The 18,229-nt window shown below is 54.3% G+C and overlaps 1 protein-coding gene across 1 annotated transcript; it reads right to left on the bottom strand.

The window, feature by feature from the left end:
- Positions 1 to 765: 765 nt before the first annotated feature.
- IGF2 (insulin like growth factor 2) lies at positions 766 to 18,029 on the bottom strand. The gene is given in 5 exon segments (XM_075754920.1): positions 766 to 1,130; positions 1,590 to 1,643; positions 1,645 to 1,757; positions 9,863 to 10,025; positions 17,778 to 18,029. Coding segments are annotated over 5 exon segments (678 nt in total). The 5' UTR covers positions 17,883 to 18,029; the 3' UTR covers positions 766 to 887.
- Positions 18,030 to 18,229: the final 200 nt, after the last annotated feature.

Raw genomic sequence — 18,229 nt, forward strand, 5'->3', positions numbered from 1 at the left:
AAAGTTATATAATATATTATATATATAAATCAACTAAATCCGTGGCAAATGTGCAATGCAGACGCCTCCTCCATTTAAAGTGAGCATCAGCTCACTTTTTTTTTTTCTTCTTTCCCCTTTCCTTTTTCTTCTCTCTTTCTTGCTTTCCCTCTCCTCTTCCTCTCTTTCTCATGTCATCGATGATTTCAAAAAGGTGCAAGTCGATTTGGAATCTTGTAATGAAGCACACACACAACAATGCAGATGGGGGCTCCTCGGAACTTCTCAGGTACGTTTTTCTTTTAAAGGTGCAAAAGAAAGTTATAAAAATAAGAAAAAAAAAAAAAGAAGAAAAAAGTGGGGTGGGAATGAGGCAAAAAAAATTATATCCCTCAATATTTCTCCCCATTTTATTTTTTTTCCACTTTATTGTCAAGAAAGACACGGAATGGACTCTTCTTCTCGAGAAAAAAAAAGATTAAAGAAAAATTTTAACTTCATATCCTTTTTCCCTCTTGCTCTTTCTTTTGTCTTCTAGCATTGGCACCAGGGATGTCACGCAGCGCCCGGCAGCAAAAAGTTCAAGTGCCAAACTGTCCCTTTGCGAGTACAGGCTTGGAAATACCGGGGGCGCAGGGGAACGAAACAGGCCTGGAAATGAAATATACCCTCCCCCCCCAACCCCGAAAGGACAATGCCGCAGGAGTGGCGCTGCTCGCCGCCGCCAGCCGCCATTCCCCTCCTTGCTGTGTCAGTTGTTTGGTTTGGGGCCAGAGCGGCCGTGAGGGTGCCCCACCGCCCCGCTCCTTGGCTTGGCCAGCCCTGGGGATGGAGGGGCTCAAGGGCCGGGTCTCGCCAGTCCTCCCGCCCTCCCCCGGGAGATCAAAATTGAGACGGCTGGTCAGGGTTCATTTCTGGGGGCCAGCCATTTCGGGGGACGCTCGCGCCACTGGAGGCCTCTGGCTGGGCAGGGAGATGAGGGGACGGTGCAGTGCCTTGGCTTCCTCGGCCGCTTGCAGCCCCTCCGCCTGCCACCGGTACTGGCGAGCCCGCAGGATGCCAGGCACTTCCCGCTGCAACCGCTGGGAGCTCTTCTTCTGCCACACATCATACTTGGAGTACTTGGCGTGCGAGGCTTCTGGAAGTCTCTCCTGCAAGGGGATGGGATAGCAACATCAGCCTCTCTGCAGGCCTGCCTGCCCTCTGGATGGGGATTCCCCTCTTTGAGCTCCAGCCATCCCATGGAAACATTGCCCCATCCCTGGAAACATTCAAGGTCAGGTTGGGACGGGGCTCTGAGCAACCTGACCTGGTTGAAGATGTCCCTGCTCATAACAGAGGAGTTGACTAGATGACCTTTAAAGGTCCCTTCCAACCCAAACTATTCTAAGATTCTATGATGCAGCCCACCTCTTGTTCCCCACCTTATCGAAAGCTGACTTTCTGTAGGGTATTTGGCATGTGTGGACAACGGTGGCCATCTCTCAAAGGCTCTGCAGAAGCAGCAGACCTTGCAGCTGGGGGTTTGTCATCTCCCACCCATGGTCTTCCCATCTTTTGTCTTGCAATTTATTTCAGAGAAGGGCCACATCCCAGCGCAGCCCCCCTACCTTGCTGAGCGCCGGCAGGCCTGCCAGGGAGGTGGCGGAGAGGTCACGCTCGGACCTTGACAGACTTGGCACAGTAGGTTTCCAGCAGAGCCAGATCACAGCTCCGAAAGCAGCACTCCTCCACGATCCCCCGGTTGATCCGACGGTTATTTCGTCCCACCGGTCTACCTGCAACAGCAGAGACCCAGGCGTTAGCCACCAATGTGGACCGGACCCTCTTCCCTGCTCCACGGCACCCATCCCCTTGCAGGCATCCCTCCACCAGCCACCACAGCCTGGTGGGTCCCACGCATTTCAACAATAGCAGCACTTCTCCCAAACCACCCAACATGTGCCCAAAAACCAGCTGAGTTTCACATTTCTCCCCAGGGCTCAGTACTGGGGTCAGTTCTGTTTAATGTCTTTATCAATGATATGGACAAGGAGATCAAGTGCACCCTCAGTAAGTTTGCAGATGACACCAAGTTGGGCAGGAGTGTTGATCTGCTTGAGGGCAGGAAGGCTCTACAGAAGGGTCTGGACAGGCTGGATCCATGGGCCAATTGTATGAGGTTCAACAAGGCTCAGTGCTGGGTCCTGCACTTGGGTCACAACAACCCCAGGCAACGCTACAGGCTTGGGGAAGAGTGGCTGGAAAGCTGCCTGGCAGAAAAGGACCTGGGTGTGCTGGTTGACAACTGGCTAAATATGAGCCAGCAGTGTGCCCAGGTGGCCAAGAAGACCAATGGCATCCTGGGTTGTATCACAAATAGCGTGGCCAGCAGGACTAGGGAAGTGACTGTCCCTGTGTACTCGGCACTGGTGAGGCCGCACCTTGAGTGCTGTGTTCAGTTTTGGGCCCCTCACTACAAGAAGGACATTAAGGTGCTGCAGCGTGTCCAAAGAAGAAGCAACGAAGCTGGTGGAGGGTCTAGAGCACAAGTCTGATGAGGAGCAGCTGAGGGAACTGGGGTTGTTTAGCCTGGAGAAAAGGAGGCTAAGAGGAGACCTTATCGCTCTCTACAGCTACCTGACAGGACGTTGTAGCCAGATCAGTGTCAGTCTCTTCTCCCAAGTAACAAGTGATAGGATGACAGGAAATGGCCTCAAGTTGTGCCAGAGGAGGTTTAGATTGGATATTAGGAAAAAATTCTTCACTGAAAGGGTTGTCAAGCACTGGAACAGGCTGCCCAGGGAATGGTTGAGTCACCATCCCTGGAGTATTTAAAAGCTGTGTGGATGTGGCACTTAGGGACATGGTTTAGTGGTGGACTTGGGCAGTGTGAGGGTAATGATTGGACTTCCTGATCTTAAATGTTTTTTCCAACCTAAACAATTCTATGATTCTATGATTCTATTAAGGCTTTGCCAGAGAAATGTTGTTGATACCAACAGGGCTCCCTGCATGTGCGCAGCACTAATTAAAGGTGCTTTATATGGCGGTGATTTATTCCCCTCCTACACCTCCAGCATGGGCGGGCCTTTTTGGGCGCAGCTAAAGCGAGGAAGCTCAAGCCCAGCCCGTCCGCCAACACTGCACCAATTACTGCGACCATCCCCGATGTTGATCCTGGCAAGCCAGTTTTATTAGAAAGAAGCAGCGTGGCGTTGCGGCTGCCAACCTCCCTCCGTTGGGTCGACACTCAGGCAGGTGAAGCGAACCAAGGCGGCTAAATTTTACCAGATGGGACAGCTCTGAGACAGCTGCAGAAAGAATACAGGCTCCCGCACCCGCCAAGAATAGCTATTAAACTTAATCTTTTAATAAGGGTTCCTCTCCCGTTTCTGCCTGCAGAAGGATGCAAAAGCCCGTGTCCGGTGCAGCAACAACCAAGTGCATTTCATGTCACTGCTTAATGACTGCCAAAGCGCTCCAGAGGAAAAGCTTACATCAGTTTTACCGGTTTTCCTCCCCCTCTTGAAATAAAAGACATGGGCAAATTTGAATTTCTGATGCAAAACAAATTTGCTTGGGAATTGTGACTTCCAAAATGTAAACCAGCCTGAAACAAAAGGATTTTCTCCATGTTTTTGCATGCAGCATGTTATGTGCTTGTGCTGTTGTGGGGTTTGTGGCAGGGGCTCTGCATGCTGCCATGAGCACCTCTTCCCAGCGCAAGGTGCTCCAAGGGAGAGGAGCAGAGGACAGCACCAGCAGGGCTTGCAAACAGGATCTGGTACCACGTCCCGGCCAGGAGAATTTGGGCATGGGAAAAATTGAGAGCGAGCTGCAGAGGCGTGATGCCTAGTGCTGTTCACCATGTCATGCTCGGCCAAGCCCCCACCTCACAGCTGGCCTGCAGGAACACGCAAAATGGTCCACGTTGGCCCCAGGCGTGACCTGCAATATCCCCATGTGCTCCAGATGAAGCAGGCACTCAACTATTTGGCCTTGGTTAAGATTTAAGGGTCCTGGCTTACAAGGTGCTGACCAATTCTCTCAGTGGGTACTCCATCTGGGTGCCCACGCAACATGCCTCGGGAGAAAGTGCAAAGTGCAGAAATTTTCTGTGCATGCAATGCAACCCCATATGAAAAAGCAGCCCATGTGAGCAATGCAAACGTGCATGTGTGCAATGCGGCCCTGTGTGTGCGATGCAGCCCCCGCGTGTGCAACACAGCCCTGCACGTGCAATGCTGGCATGCAAAAACCTCACGACTGTACCTCACCATGGCTCTGCAATAGCGAAGCCCCTGGCAGCACGGCACCCACACTCTGCTAAAATCAGCCCTGCCCCCATTGGAGGGGAGGCCTCTGCTCCATGCTGGTACATCACTGCCATGCTTTGAGGTCATGAGAGTAAACGAGGCATCGGGACGTGGGGTGATGGGGCAGCTGACTCATACCATGCAGCCCGCCTTCAGGAGTCATTTAAATTGCTCTATTTTCCACATTCATTCCCCCTGCGCCTCCACCCTCCTTTTCTTTTTCTTTGGAAAAATTTCAGGCGCAACCTTCAGCCAGCCCCACCGGAAGGTGAGAAGGATGGTTCCCTCTTGATAAAGGCTCAGCAAAGAGAGCACTGATAGGACTTTAATTTTCTCTATGTAAATGCCCATGGCCAAGAAGCATGCTGGATCAGGCCCTCCCTTTAAAAAGGCAGGGCAGGTGTGTTTGGATGCCCGCACCTGCACGAGCGATGCCAGCACTGGCAAACCAGGTGGCAACACCCAAGGGAAACAGAGGAGAGGAGCCAGCCTGGGGCCAGGTACATATATTCTTCTATAGGCATGCGACACCCGGTGAGGTCCATGGGAGACCTGTGCTGCCACCGACATCCCGCACCACATACAGCCCCTGCTCAGCACATATCGACCCCAGCAGCCAAACCTGCATGCACGGCAGGTTGCTGAAGCACTAGGCTGCTTCAGAAAGGCATCCTGAGCACAGGCAGAAGGAGAGTTTGGAAGGAAAAGAGAAAAAATTCAAGTCACCCCCTCTCGCTAGCACATCCCCAGAGGGCTGCATTCACCACTCCTGCTGAACAGAAGGTTGCACAAGTGACAACACGCATGGTTTGGGGAGAAGTTGTGGTTTTGAAAGGTTACATGTCTCCTCTTGAAAACAGAAGTTGCCCTCTTGCAGCTATGTGTTTGTTTGGAAAGAAAGGGGGGGGAGGAAAAAACAACAAGCAAAGCAGGACCATTTTCACCGCCTTGCCATCAAGGGCACTTTCTGGCATGGGAGCGCACGGTGAGATCACAGCAGAACACACTGCGAACAGCCTTGCATTTGCGAATGCCCAGGTGTGGCACTGCCCGGGCGAGCTCCCAGCAGGGACCATCGTGGCGGCAGGGCCCACCATGGCGGCACGGCCCCTTCCTCCCCACTTGCTGTCCCTGCCCAACTGGCGGGCACACGCACGGTCCCCAGCCCCAACGTGCTGCCCCTTCTCTCTTGCATAAAGCTGCTGCGTGCTGTTCCCCTTGCTGGCGTCACTGCCAGCTTGGCTGCGACAGTCCAATAGGGCACATTTCCCATTACATAATTGTCCGTACGGATCTCGCCAAATGCCAATACAATCCCCCATGGAAGAGTTACTTTAGAAAAAAAAATAGGCAAACATAACAAGCAGGGATTTAGTTCCAGAAAGTACCTAGAGTCAACAACCCACAGAAGAGACACCAGGATGTTTCTGGTTAACAGCAATATTGCTGCTGACCTGGATTGGGAAAAGCATTTGTTCCATAACACAATTTACTCATGGACTAAAGGTTGAATTTCCTGGCTTTTGCCCATGGGTGGCATCTCACTTTACTGCCACTGCCAGACCCAGGGAGGGTTTTGCCGCTCTGTCCCTTGCCCGCAGGGGAGAGCTGTGTGGGCAGTGGGCTGCAGCACCGCCGGGGCACACGAGCCACTTCCCATTGCAGCGATGACCACCTCCTCCTGAGGAAACGTGCCTCCTCCTGAGGAAATGCGCTTCCTCTCAGCCTTCAATGAATGGCTATGCTCTCGTTTTCCTCAACTTGTGCTCCATCAAAACCTGCCACAGCTCTGCTGAGGGGCCGAGCCCCGTGGTGCAAAGCCTGGCGGTGCAAAGCCCGGCAATGAAAGCCCTCCAGCTGCCTGGGGTTATTCCCGTCCAGCAGCGGGCTATCCCAACAGGGAGAGCTGGGCATCCCAGTGGTGGTGCAAAGCCAGTCCCACTCCTGGGAGAACCCGGAGGCCGTGTACCTGCAGTTCAGCTATGCCTCTGCACTGGAGGAGGTGGCACCACTGTGACTGCGAGGGGACAGGAGACCCCCTTCCCTGGCATCGCCGCCCCACTGCTGTGGGCTCCCCAACCCTCACCGGGGCCTGATGGATGCTGCGGAGGAGTGCGCAGTGCCGGTGCCACCCTGGCCGGGTCCCCTCTCCTCCGGTCAATCAGACGGCAAGCCAAGTGGAAGGGGACTTTGGGTGTAAACAGGCCCCGCACCCCTGTCGCAGGAATGTCGGGAGCAACAAGGGGGCCTTTGTGCAGTGCCGGGCCCTGTCCCAGTGCCCCCAGCCTGGCCCTCCCCCACCCCGGCACCGTGCTTTCCCCCTGCTTTTTCCTAGTATTATTCGAGGAGCGGCGGGCGCGCAAGAATGTGCCCCGTCAGCACAAGTGGCTGCAAAGAGCTAAATTCTTATCAGCTGTTGGAAAGGAGGAAACAGGAGCTGTTGTTTACAGAGACGTCGGACGCCTCTCCCCCTGCAGCCCCTTCTGCCCTCCCTGCCAGCATTGCATGACAGCAACTTCACGGCTGGGGCTTCCTCTTGAGCCGCCCTGCTTTTTCACTTCGGGCTGCGCTCAGCATCACTCTGCGGGCCACGCCACCATCCCTGGGGTGGGTGCTGAGGAGCAGGGAGAGGGGATCCTGACCCTGCCGCAGAGCCACAGCGGGATGCCACTACCTTGCTGGCACCTGCGGGCCAGCCCCAAAAGCCTTAAAAGTCACGGAGCAGAGGAATGACGGAGAGGCGGAGACAAAGCATGCACAGCTCTAGCTGCAGCCTGCCCAAGCACTCCCGGGGATGCGGCTTGGGGCTGGCATGGTGCACATCGCCGTGCCCACCCTGCGTCCGGTGGCTGGGTGACCCCGGCACTACCAGCTCCTGTCCATGTTGGTGCAGCTCTTTTGCAGCCCCGGCTTTCGGAGGCAGCTTCAACATCCTCAGCCCCAAGCACCTGCCAGCCATGATGCCTCCAAGGGCACCTGGGGGCTGGGACTCGCTCCCCATGCCAGCGGACAGGTGGACATCCTGGTTACCAGGGGGTGCACCCTCCTCAGTCTAGGTTGCATACTTCCCCATTGCCACATGCCAGGGGGATGTAATGATGTCGGTACACTGCATCCATTTGCATGGATGAAAACAGTGCTGTATTTCAGAGCAGGCTTCACCTAGCTAAGTGCTCCCTTGTAAGAATGCAGAGCATCATTTAAGTACTTATTGCCGCTGCAGCAGAAAACTGAAAATGGATTTTCATACCATTCTTGTTTTTTTCCAAGATTACCAGTTGGATGCTTGCAACAAGCCCCATCCACCTGTACCTGGGGGACAAGGCTGCCCAAGTCATCTACCTCCCGTACGAATAACTGTGTTAGCACAGGCTGCTCATCACATTGCACATCCCATGCTGAGAAGTGCTCATGACAAACCGAGGCCCAGTTTTAAGATGTAAACCTGCGATCGTGCAACATAACCATGCTCTATCAAGCCTATATGATGACAATAGTGTATCCACGAGGGTTTAGGAGTGAAGGTGAACATGGTCAGGAGAACCACTAAATGAGGCAAATTGATGGAGGCAGAGGGAACAAACAAGGAAAGCTGGTGATGTCCAAACCCTTCATCAAGTAGAACCTTTGCCCAAATATCTTGAGCCCTGCACAACACAGGCTGGCCAGATGCCAAAGGGACTAAAATATGGGACTAGGGGGAATTTGCTTCATCCCCGGCATCCCCGGGCTCTCCAGAAATATTCAAAAAGAAAAAGAGGGGATGGGAGAGGACAAAAAAAAAAAAAAGCGAGAAGCAAGAATCCCCTTGCAAGCCCCAGGCTGGCCACTTGGCACCAAGCAAACTGTCTGCCCTCAAAAGTGTTTTTATATTAGCCTGGGTGGTTGGGTTATTTGAGGTGAAAGGAGGTCAGTTTGTCCGTAAAACAAAAGCCCCATTCCCTTTCATCCCTAGAGAGGGGGAGGAGGGAAGAGAACCACAGGAGGGGAGACGGATGCTCCTCTATATGTAGAGGGAGAGGAAGAGGTGCGAGAGTGGGAGAGGAGCTCACCTCCTTGCCATGCTGGTAAGGCCAGTCCCAGACCCGCCAGCTCAGCTGAGCTCTGGCACGGGGCTCGTTGGCGGAGGAAAGGTGGAAGGGGATATAAGAAGAGGAAAGGCAGCTGATGTGCAAACCTTCACCACTCAGCTCAGTGAGAAGAAGGAAGTGCGCCCAGGGTATCCCCAAAATCGCCACCTGCCCACAGCACCTGGGGGGCCATGAAAACATCCCGCTGCTCAGCTGGGACAGGGCAGGGAGATCACCCCCAGCTAGCTGCAAAGCCACCTGCAGCCCAACCGCCCACCCAGAAGTACACAGCCCGAACCCTGGCTGCTGCTGGATGTGGGATCCCTGAGCCTCTCCCTGCCCAACCTCAGCAGGCAGCGTCAGCCAAGTCTGTGTGAGCATCCAGGCTGGGAAGGGGCATCCCGGTTGGGAAGGCACATCCAGGGCTGTCTCCTAACTTTGCAGCGCCCCTTTCCCTGCACAGGCACACGGGGACAAGGGGGAGGCTGGCTCTTGACTCCATAACTCCAAAAACACACCCTGTTACTTGAAAGTGACTTTTTAATTCCTTTTTCCAAGGCAGAGGCAAGACTGCCAAATGCACGGCACCATGTGCAGCTGGTATCTCCATCCCCTTCCCCCCCCTGTTTGGCTTTGCATCTTTCCTATAGCCAGTCACTCTGCAGTTCAGTCCTCAGTGGGCAGCAAGACACAGGATCTTCCCTCTCCCAGGCAGAGCAGGGGGCCAAAACACCAGAACAAGGCGTCACACTCGAGGTACCTTTGCCCATAGATTACTGAGCATCCACCGCTACTGGTTTACTCCTCCTCCTCCCCGTTTACCAGCTAAGCCGTTGTACTGCTAGTGCCAATGGTCCAAACTCCCAAAGCATCCTGGTGGAAAACCCACTCCAGCCAACTGTCCTGAAGCCACCTGCACTCTGCAGACAACGGCAACGCTGCATCTTTTTGCACTAGCTGCGCTGCAGAAGGGTAAGACATCACTCTTGACAGGTTCACCAGCAGGTAGCCAGGAGGACATGAAGCATATTTTGTGAGCACCCTAGAAGCTGCTGCTATAGCCAAGCAAAGCCTGCCCAGAAAGCAGGAGCACTCAGCTTGCTGCCTGCTCTCAGGATGCAGCACTTAGGCAGCAAGGTTTATAAATAAGCCAGGGCCCAAGCTCAGCAGAGAGCTGGCTGCAGACATCCTCATTATTTTAATGACTTGCCCACATCACTAGTGAGCCAGTCACCTATGGCTCCCCAGTGATATTCGACTTTCTCGAGCACCAAGTGCAGGACCCAGTTTCCCCATGGCACTAGACAGTCCCCAAAACCGACACGAGGTGGGTGCATGTCACCCTGAGCACGTTGCTTTTCTCGCTCCTCTCCTGGCCTACCACCATATACAAGGCAATCACAAAAAGCACGGGGCTGGGAAACCCCTCCTTGCCCTCCCAGCCTGCCTCCACCAAGACAAGGCATGGGGTGGGGGCAGCATCCTGCCCAGCGCCAGCGGCCTCCAGGCACTTACTGAAGTAGAAGCCCCTGTCCCCGCAGACGAACTGCAGCGTGTCCACCAGCTCCCCGCCGCAGAGGGTCTCCGCCGTGCCGTACGCCGCGGCCGAATCCAGTGTGTAGGCCAGGAAAGCCAGCAGCAGCAGCAGCATCCGCCTCGCCGCACACATCCTCTGCACCTGGGGACAGAGGCACAGCGTTAACATGGCACAAGAGACTCCTCTCTGCCACTTTCCCTGGGCAATGCCCCCCTGCTCACAGCACACCCGGGGTTTGATGCCCGGATATGTTGGGATGCTGCAGGGAAGGACCAGCAGCGCTGAGCTGGCCGCTGGTGCGAGGCTGGCTTCCCGCACTTGCCCCGCCAGTCAGCTGCTCCAGCCAGACAAGGTTTGCATTGAAGCAGTTTTTCCATTGGAAAATCCCACTTCAGCCTACCTCTGAAAGGCTTTTATTCCCCGTTTTTTCAACAGCATGATTTTTTATTTTTCCCCCTTTTACGTGGGAAATCATTCAAATGATTATTGGGAGGTATTTTTTTTTTTTTCAGTTCTGATGACAGATTTTCATGCCCTACCTGAACACATATTCCTCCAAAGCAGAAACAAATGAAGTTTCAATCTGTCCTAGAGCTGCTTTTGAGGAAAGTTGGGTTCTACCAGGGAGTTGAGGCTCAGGCAATCGAGGGGCTGATTGCACAAGCCATGTTTGCTGATGAGAGCTGGGACCGAGAAGACATCCCCCAGGAGCAGAGCGGTCCCACGGGAAATGCGCCTGAGGCATCACCAAGGAGGGCCAAGGGGGTATCAGCCGGTGTGGAGGATTACAAAAGAAGCTCCCTGGATGTTTGCTAACTAACCCAAAGATTTCCCCTGCCTCATCTCCAGCAAACAGCTTTACCTCCATGTCAGCTTCTGCAGGTGTAAAGCAAGAGTGCTGTTGCCTCACTGGATGAAGCAAAACCCGTAGATGGTTCCAGGCATTAAGAGTCCCTCACTGATGAGCATCACTGTATATTTACAGCCAAATAATGACAGTGGCCAGACAGGTCAGCTCAAAATGACGAGAAGAAGTGTAGCAAAATAGCAGCCAGCATGGGGCAACGCTAAATCTCAAGCAGAGCATCCCCTCTGCTCACTAACGCTCAGCTAAGATGCTGGGTTTCACATGCAGCCTTCATCACCATAGTATCTGAGCAACTCGAGAATTGTATCAGTTAATGAATATTACCTCACCCCCCCCGGGATGCTTGGAGATGGAGCCGAAGCCCAGGATAGATTAAATGACTCGCCCAAGGTCACAGGGGAAGTCTGCAGTGCAGCCAGGAAATTAGCCCAGCTCCCCTGGGGCCCCACTATGGTCCTGCCAGCAATAAAGCCACCCTTGCTACCAATTTTTTTACGAACTCGTAGCTCAAATTGTCGCTGCTAGAAATGCACCATGCTTACAAGTCGTGAGCTCTTCTGAGCAGCAGGAGGACAGGGACCAGAAGCAAGAAAAGCCAAAACAGAGGCTGCAAGGTCTGGGTGGGCTGAGGGGGGCATCCCCTCGCACGAGCTTTGATGCCCATTGCATTGCTCAGCCTGTGCTGGCAGAGACCAGCAAGGCTGGCAAAACCCCTCCAGGGCTCTGGACAAGAGAGGCAGCAGCCCTGGGAACAAACTGGGCTCAAACCAGCAAGTGATGGGACCAGGACCAGGTTTTCCAGTAGCACCAGTCCCTTCGGCCCACCTGGGTGCTTTGATCTATATTACACTAGGAGGAGAGGGATGGCACCGGGCTGTGATGGCGCCACACTGCCAAGCTGCAGTGTTTTGCCACCAACACCTTTTCACCTTGATTTTTTTATCAAGTGGCCAACAAGTGTTTACTGGGCCTCCCCAGCATGACCTCAGCATCACCCGCACTGCCTGAGTCATGCCCCTGGTGAGGCAGCATTGGCAGCCTGGTCTCCAATCAACAAGACAGCAATGATCCTGCTCCCTTTCCTTTTTTTTTAACTTTCCCTTTTTCCTCTTTTTGTACATGCAGCTCCTGATTGCTGATGTCCCTGGGGCGCAGGTAGCACCAGCAGCTCATTGCCAGAGCAGCAGATGTGCACCAGCCAGTGCCACTGCCACAGGGACTGACGTAGGACTTCAGGACACCCAAATAATCCCCTGCTCCCAGTTAGGCTTGCACTGGCTGTGAGTGCCACAGCTAATGAGGAGGCTGTGCACTGGCCTCCCCTAAGCCAGAGACGGTTGCCCCGAAGGGGCTTCCTCGGTGGCACAGGTGGCAAATGTAGCTTTTCCCTCCACATCCACTCGAAAGAAAGGGTTGAAATGCTCTAAAGCAAGAGGAGAGTAAGGTTTTGTCAGCAGGGCGATATCTGATGCTGGGGAGACCTGATACCTTCTGTGGAAAAAAACTTGCGCTCCTCAGAAAATACCCGCTCCTGCACAACCCGCACTGCAAGCACAAGGCAGCCCCTGGCAGCCCTCCCTGCCTCCACTGCAAGCTCTTGTAGGGTGCCCACGCACCCCATAACTCCAGCCAGGAAGCCACGAGGACAGGGATGGCCTCAACAATGTCACCCAGGTCTAACACGGAGGTCTGCGATGCAGTGAAGTCCCCCTTTGCCCATGCATCAACCACCAGCCCTTTCCACCGCTGTCACCTTGACATCTCCCTGCTCCCTCCAGCAGCCATGTAATAAGAAACCGGGCAGCAAAGCGAAAAGCATCTTTATTTACTACCTGGTGCTGCAGTTTCTCTCCAGCTTGATGGAGCCGCAACCCAGCCCAACCCCGTAAGCCTTTCCTTCTCTCTTTGGCCCTACCGACCCTGCAGAGGAAAAGCCCCCAGGCTTCACCCCCAGGCTTCACCCCAGGCCAGACAGGCTCCGGGGGTGCCATCACCGGTGCAGCGCATGCCAATGACCTTTCAATGGATCCTTCTCCCCTCCTACTCCTCCTTAGCAGGGATGAGCAGCACCCATGCAGGAGAGCTCACACCCACCCTACCACGGCTGTCAGAGCTGGCGTTGCTCCCCAAAAAAGGGCAGCACGGCATGGTTGGATACCCGCAGCCCACAACCTGGTGCAAGCACCATGCTGGCTCCCAGGTTGCATGTGGCTTCAGCTGTCATGGCCAAATCCTGCTCAGCATCAGGAGGCAAAGCCCTATGAATACCTCCGAGCCTTCATTCTCCACTGGAAACATGGAGAGCACTGCTTCTGGTTTCTATTCCAAGCATTAGGACAGGGACAGAACCCTCAGCTGTGGGACAGGAGTAAATTCACACCGACAGCTGGAAAACCCTTCAGTTTTTATTAGCCTCTCTCACGCAAGAGGTAACAGGAATAAGGCAGTGAGAGGTAAGCAGGATGCTTTCCTAAGGGACAAGGTCCCGTGTCCACCAGGAGCGAGGTTACACCCAGAAAAGATTCATTCTTACCAAAGCAGGTTGAATCAGCCACACAAGCTGCCATTCCCCCTCACGTCTCCCCACAGAGAGCTCAAATGCTTCAGGATGTGGTTTTAACCATGTGCAATGGAATGGCAGTGCGAGACATGCCGGGTGCCCAATAACCTGAGCACCAAATTCCTCCTAACGAGAGCTTGGACCTCATGTGGCATGCAAGAGGGTGATGCAAGAGGAATTTCTTGGTTGCACAGGTTCCCTGTACCATCCTGGGAACTGCACCCTGCAGCAGCCTTCTCAGCGCAGGAGAGGCTCAGACAAGCCATCAGAAGACAATACTGGCCTCTCCTTGCCTCGAGAGGGTCTGTTTTGTTCTCCATCCTTCATGTCCCTCTCCTGCCTTCCCCCGCCTTCCCTTCCCTGCACGAAGCCAGGTTGCTGCTGGAGCCAGCTTGGACGCGAGCTGCTGCGTGTGGGATGCTCCCGGCTGCCTTGGGACTCCTGCGTGTTCCCCCTTCGCAGCACAAGCTGCTGCACCCATGGCCAGAAACCCCAAAAAACCTCTCAGCAGCCCCCCGCCAGTGGGGGCACGCCAACAGAGAAGGTCCTCTCGGAGTGGCTGAGGTGTGCCAGGAGCGAGCCCGAGGGCAGGTTTGCAGCAGAGCCACCCTCCTGCCTGAGGCCATTAAAGGATTTTTTTCAGGATTTGCTGCAGAATCAGTTGGATTGATGATTTCTGTCCAGCTGCTGAGGAGTCAGGGGCCAAGAAGCCACAATGTGCTACAAGGCCCTGTTGCCAATTCTCGGAGGACAGCTCAGGCATCCCTTGCATCCAGGCTTGTGCTGAGCCAACCAAACCACGGTGCCTCTCTTGGGCAACAAACATCTCCCCAAAAACGGAGACTAAACCTCCTGTCTGACCTAATTCCTTCTTCAGTCTGGCCTTCATTACAATTTAATATGAACAGAACAACGTAGGAGGGAATTGACAGATGGCCCAGTCTGCAAAATTTGGATTTGGACAGCAAAAAGAAAAAAAAAAAAAAAATCATCTTGCTTCTTTGTGGAGCAGTGCAGCATTTGAACAGGATCACAGTGAAAAGTCATCGGCCCAAACCCAGCGGTGTGTGCACAAGGGGAAAACCAGTTTGTGCATATCAGCCTCCCCATCACCCTCCCCCCCTTTAAAAAAAAAGCGGGCAGACTGACGTTTCACTACTCAGATAATTGACTGCAAGAGATGCTGAGCATGTCTCTGCGTTACTCCTCTCAGAGGGCAGCCCCAGGAGAGCAGGGTGATGACCCGGTTTCGAGCACGGCTCTCCCAAAGGGGCAGGACACAGGCGTGCGCCAACTTCACATGTGCCAAGTGAGTGCCACGCCTGCCCACGGGCAACCTTGCGCAAGGCGTCGGGCCACGACGGCCCGAGGTGCCAAGTAGCAAAGGGCTAGCGGAGGCTGGCAGGGAAAGGAAGTTGCCTTGGCAGCCAAAAGCCACCCTGGGGCTGGATCTTGGGCAGAGGCAATGGAAGGAGGTGCCCAGCAGTAGCCAAACGGAGAGGAGCCGCCATGTGCCATGCTGCAGAAGAGCCTCCCTTGTCATCTAAAAGACAGGATGAGATTTCCGACCCGCAAGTTGGAAGAAGCAAGTTTCAAAACAATCAAACTTTCGACCATTAAGCTGTCAGGTGCATAAAACCGACACAGGACCACAGGTTTTGCTGTTTAGCTCAGGCTGGAAAAAAATAAAAAACTCCTGATTCTTGGCACCTGGGTTGCATGACATTTATATGGCTGAGGCTGGCAATGCTGTTGCTATTTTTAGACCTCACTTTTTTGTCTTCACTACTTGTCCCCATCAGCAGCCCACTCCACCCTGCGCTGGGGGTCACCTTTCCACCTCCCATCCTGCAAGAGGGGAGAGACGCCTGCCTCCTCTGCCTGTGGGACAGGGGCTGGGGCAGGCAGGGGAGCACTGCCTGCACCCCACATCTATCGGTGCTGCAGCAAGGACAACCGTAGCTGTGGAAAAATCAAGCTGAAAAAGGTGAATGGGGTATTCAGTACCATTTACTCACCCCACTGGGGAGTAAGAACGTATTGCACAAATTTTGGTATGTAGCCCAGAAACATTTGATTTATTGCATAAAAAAAAGGAAATGCAATCTTGGTTAACTCTTCTAAAGGCAGCTGCCAGGACCCAGGGAAGGGATTTAAGTCCATTTTAGTAGCCTCACTTAACTCCTTTCTTTATTGTTTCTCTCTCCTTTCTGCATTCCCATCCAAAACCTGGAGTATATCAGGGAAAGTTAACAGCAAGTTAAGCTGTTAAATCAGAAATTGTGGTGACTGGAGTCTACTGGCAAGTGATATTCCCACAACACGTTGAACTTGCTTTATGTCTTGGCAGAGCAGCTTTAACCATTTCAGAGCAGGGCTGCAACACCAAGGTGGATTTCTTCCCCTGGTGCCCCCCACCTCTCCTGACCCCTCATGTCAGGAGAGGTTATCCATATCCCTGGACATGGATAACATGTCCAGGGAGGCCGGTATCTCTTTGCCCCGTTAAGACACACAGCAATCTTTAAAAGCAAAGACAACCCAAAGAAGGATCGGAGAGGTCAGTCCCAGGACACAAGCAGGGAGAGGGTGGGCCACTTACAGTGCTTGTACGCACTGCTGGAAACACACCAACTCCTCGGTCCCTCTAAAAATAAGACCTCACCTGCTGTGTTTGCTTTATTTAAAAAAAGAAAAGTACAGAAATGCTTTTCTCTGGTGCTCCACAAGGCAAGCCAGGCTTGCTCCAAAGCCTGTAGGAATCAATGGGAAGACATGCACTGACACCTCCGGGTTGCCTGGTCAAAGCAGCAGCCCTCCTGCCGGGCTGCAAAAAGGATCACCTGTCAGAAAAAGCACTGGGACACACACGCAGACACATTTTGGCTCTCAAATTTCATGTGGCAGTGGGAGGGGACCCGCAGTGTTAAATCTTTTATCCCTTAATGAATTTTCACAGGAGCTGGGATAGCCCCTTTGAAAGGCTGAGTGAACTTGTGTGGGTGTCGACAACATGGAGCAAGATTTACAGCTCTGACCCATTCACCCCCACCAAAATTGTCAAGTTTGGTCCAAAACAGCTCAGTGAAGCTCAAACCAGAAGTGTCAGTCAGTTTTATTCCTCCAGATGTCCTTAGCATAAAGTCACCCTCACAAAACCCCATGACCCAGGCTCCTCAACTCCACTCTAAATCAAGGCAAGAGGAGGAATAAAAAACCCAACACGCTGAAACACACACACACACGCAACCTGACAACAAATAAAACCAAAGAAAACCAGGCCTTGGCCTCTCAAGCATATCCCAGCATTTGGAAGAAAACTACAGACTTTGTATAGGAAGCCTCTACTCGAGGGTTGAAAGCAGCGGTTCTCCCGAGGTGTCTATTTAAAACCACCCACGCAAACCTTGTTTTTACACTCGATTGCTCCACGCTGCCTGAGAGAGACCTGGTGTATCAGAAACGCTGCTGAAGTACCACTGGCTCGAGGCAAGGCAGCCACATCTGCTGGTACAGTTACGCTAAATCCGAGTTTCCTCATGTGCCCCAATTCCCTACTGCTCAACAGAGTGCCAAAACCTTTCCAAGTTGTGCTCTTAAAACAATTACTGTAGGGAAAAGCAATTGGGAAGGAAGAAGAAGGAAAAAAAAATAAAAATCACACGAAGTCGAAGGCTGCATGCCAACCATTAACTCTCACTCCATTTTGGCTTTGCTTTCTTGTTTTTCCTCTCTGTATTTTTATCCCTCCGAGACCGAACACGCCGCAGTGTTTTGCAGAAGAGAGTTTAATAATCTCCCCGGTCTCCGAAGCCGGAGAACTGTCTGTCCCTTCCCCGCGCCGCGCCGCTACGAGCGTCTCCCCGCTTCCAAAACAACCCCGGAGCGGAGGCAGCGCCACAGGCAGCCAGGGGCCGCGCAGCCCTGCGTGACCTCGCATAGCCCCGGCCCCGCCGCCGGGCCAGCCCGGCCCCCGCACGGCCCCGGCTGCCCGCACAGGCGCGCTGCTGCCAGCCGGCCCCGCACGCCCCTCCGCGGCTCCCCACGCGGGACCGCCCCGCGCCGGCTCCCAGCCGCCGCTCGGGCGCGCAAAGGGCGCGCAAACCGCGCGCAAGCGGTCCCGCTGCCGGCATCCCCACCCCCCTCCCCCTCAAGGTCCGGGGGGGGGGGGGGGGCCGCAGGCGGAGGCAAGCCGGCGGGCTATCCCCGCCGCCGGGACGCGGGGCGCCCCCCGGGGATACCCCGCGCACCCCACCGCAGCGGGCCGCCCCGCCAGTCCGCGGCTGGGCCGGCTCTCGGGGTCCCTCTAGTGACACGCGTGGGGACGGCGGGCAGCAGGGCCGGCGCGGCACGGCCCGGCCCGGCATGGCACGGCTCTGCCCGGCGTGGCACGGCACGGCACGGGAGAACCCGCCTGCCTCTGCCCGCGGAAGGGCGGCGCGGAGCGGCGCGGAGCGGCGCTTACCTTGGCGCTGCCGCTGCTACTCTCAACTTCTTGCGGCGGCGGCGGGCCGGGGAGGAAGGCAGGCTGCCGGCAGCGCTCATCCGTGTGTGCCCCGGCGCTTGACATGCTGCTCTCCTGCCCTGGCAGCGATCGCGGCTTTGGCTCGCCTTCCCCGCGCCCTGGCTCGCTCTCCTCGCCTTGCCTTTTTGGTATGTCAAGTCCCTGCTTGATTTTGTCTGAAGGATGTTATTTTGTTACGATCAGGTATTTTGTTATTCTAGAGAGCGAGCGAGCGCTTTCCTTTTCTTTCTTTTCCTTTTTTTTTTTTTTTCTTTTTTTCTGGTTTTCTCCCCTCTTTTTTTCTTTTTTTTTTTTTTTTTCTTTTTTGTCCCTTCCTTCTTTCCTCCTGCTTTGGCTGCCCCTTGGGTGGCTCTCACGTTTGTGTTTACTGACTGCGTCCCTCTGGCCGGGGC

The sequence above is a fragment of the Balearica regulorum genome, chromosome 5 (assembly GCF_011004875.1).
Source record: "Balearica regulorum gibbericeps isolate bBalReg1 chromosome 5, bBalReg1.pri, whole genome shotgun sequence".
Classification (NCBI taxonomy): Eukaryota; Metazoa; Chordata; class Aves; order Gruiformes; family Gruidae; genus Balearica; species Balearica regulorum.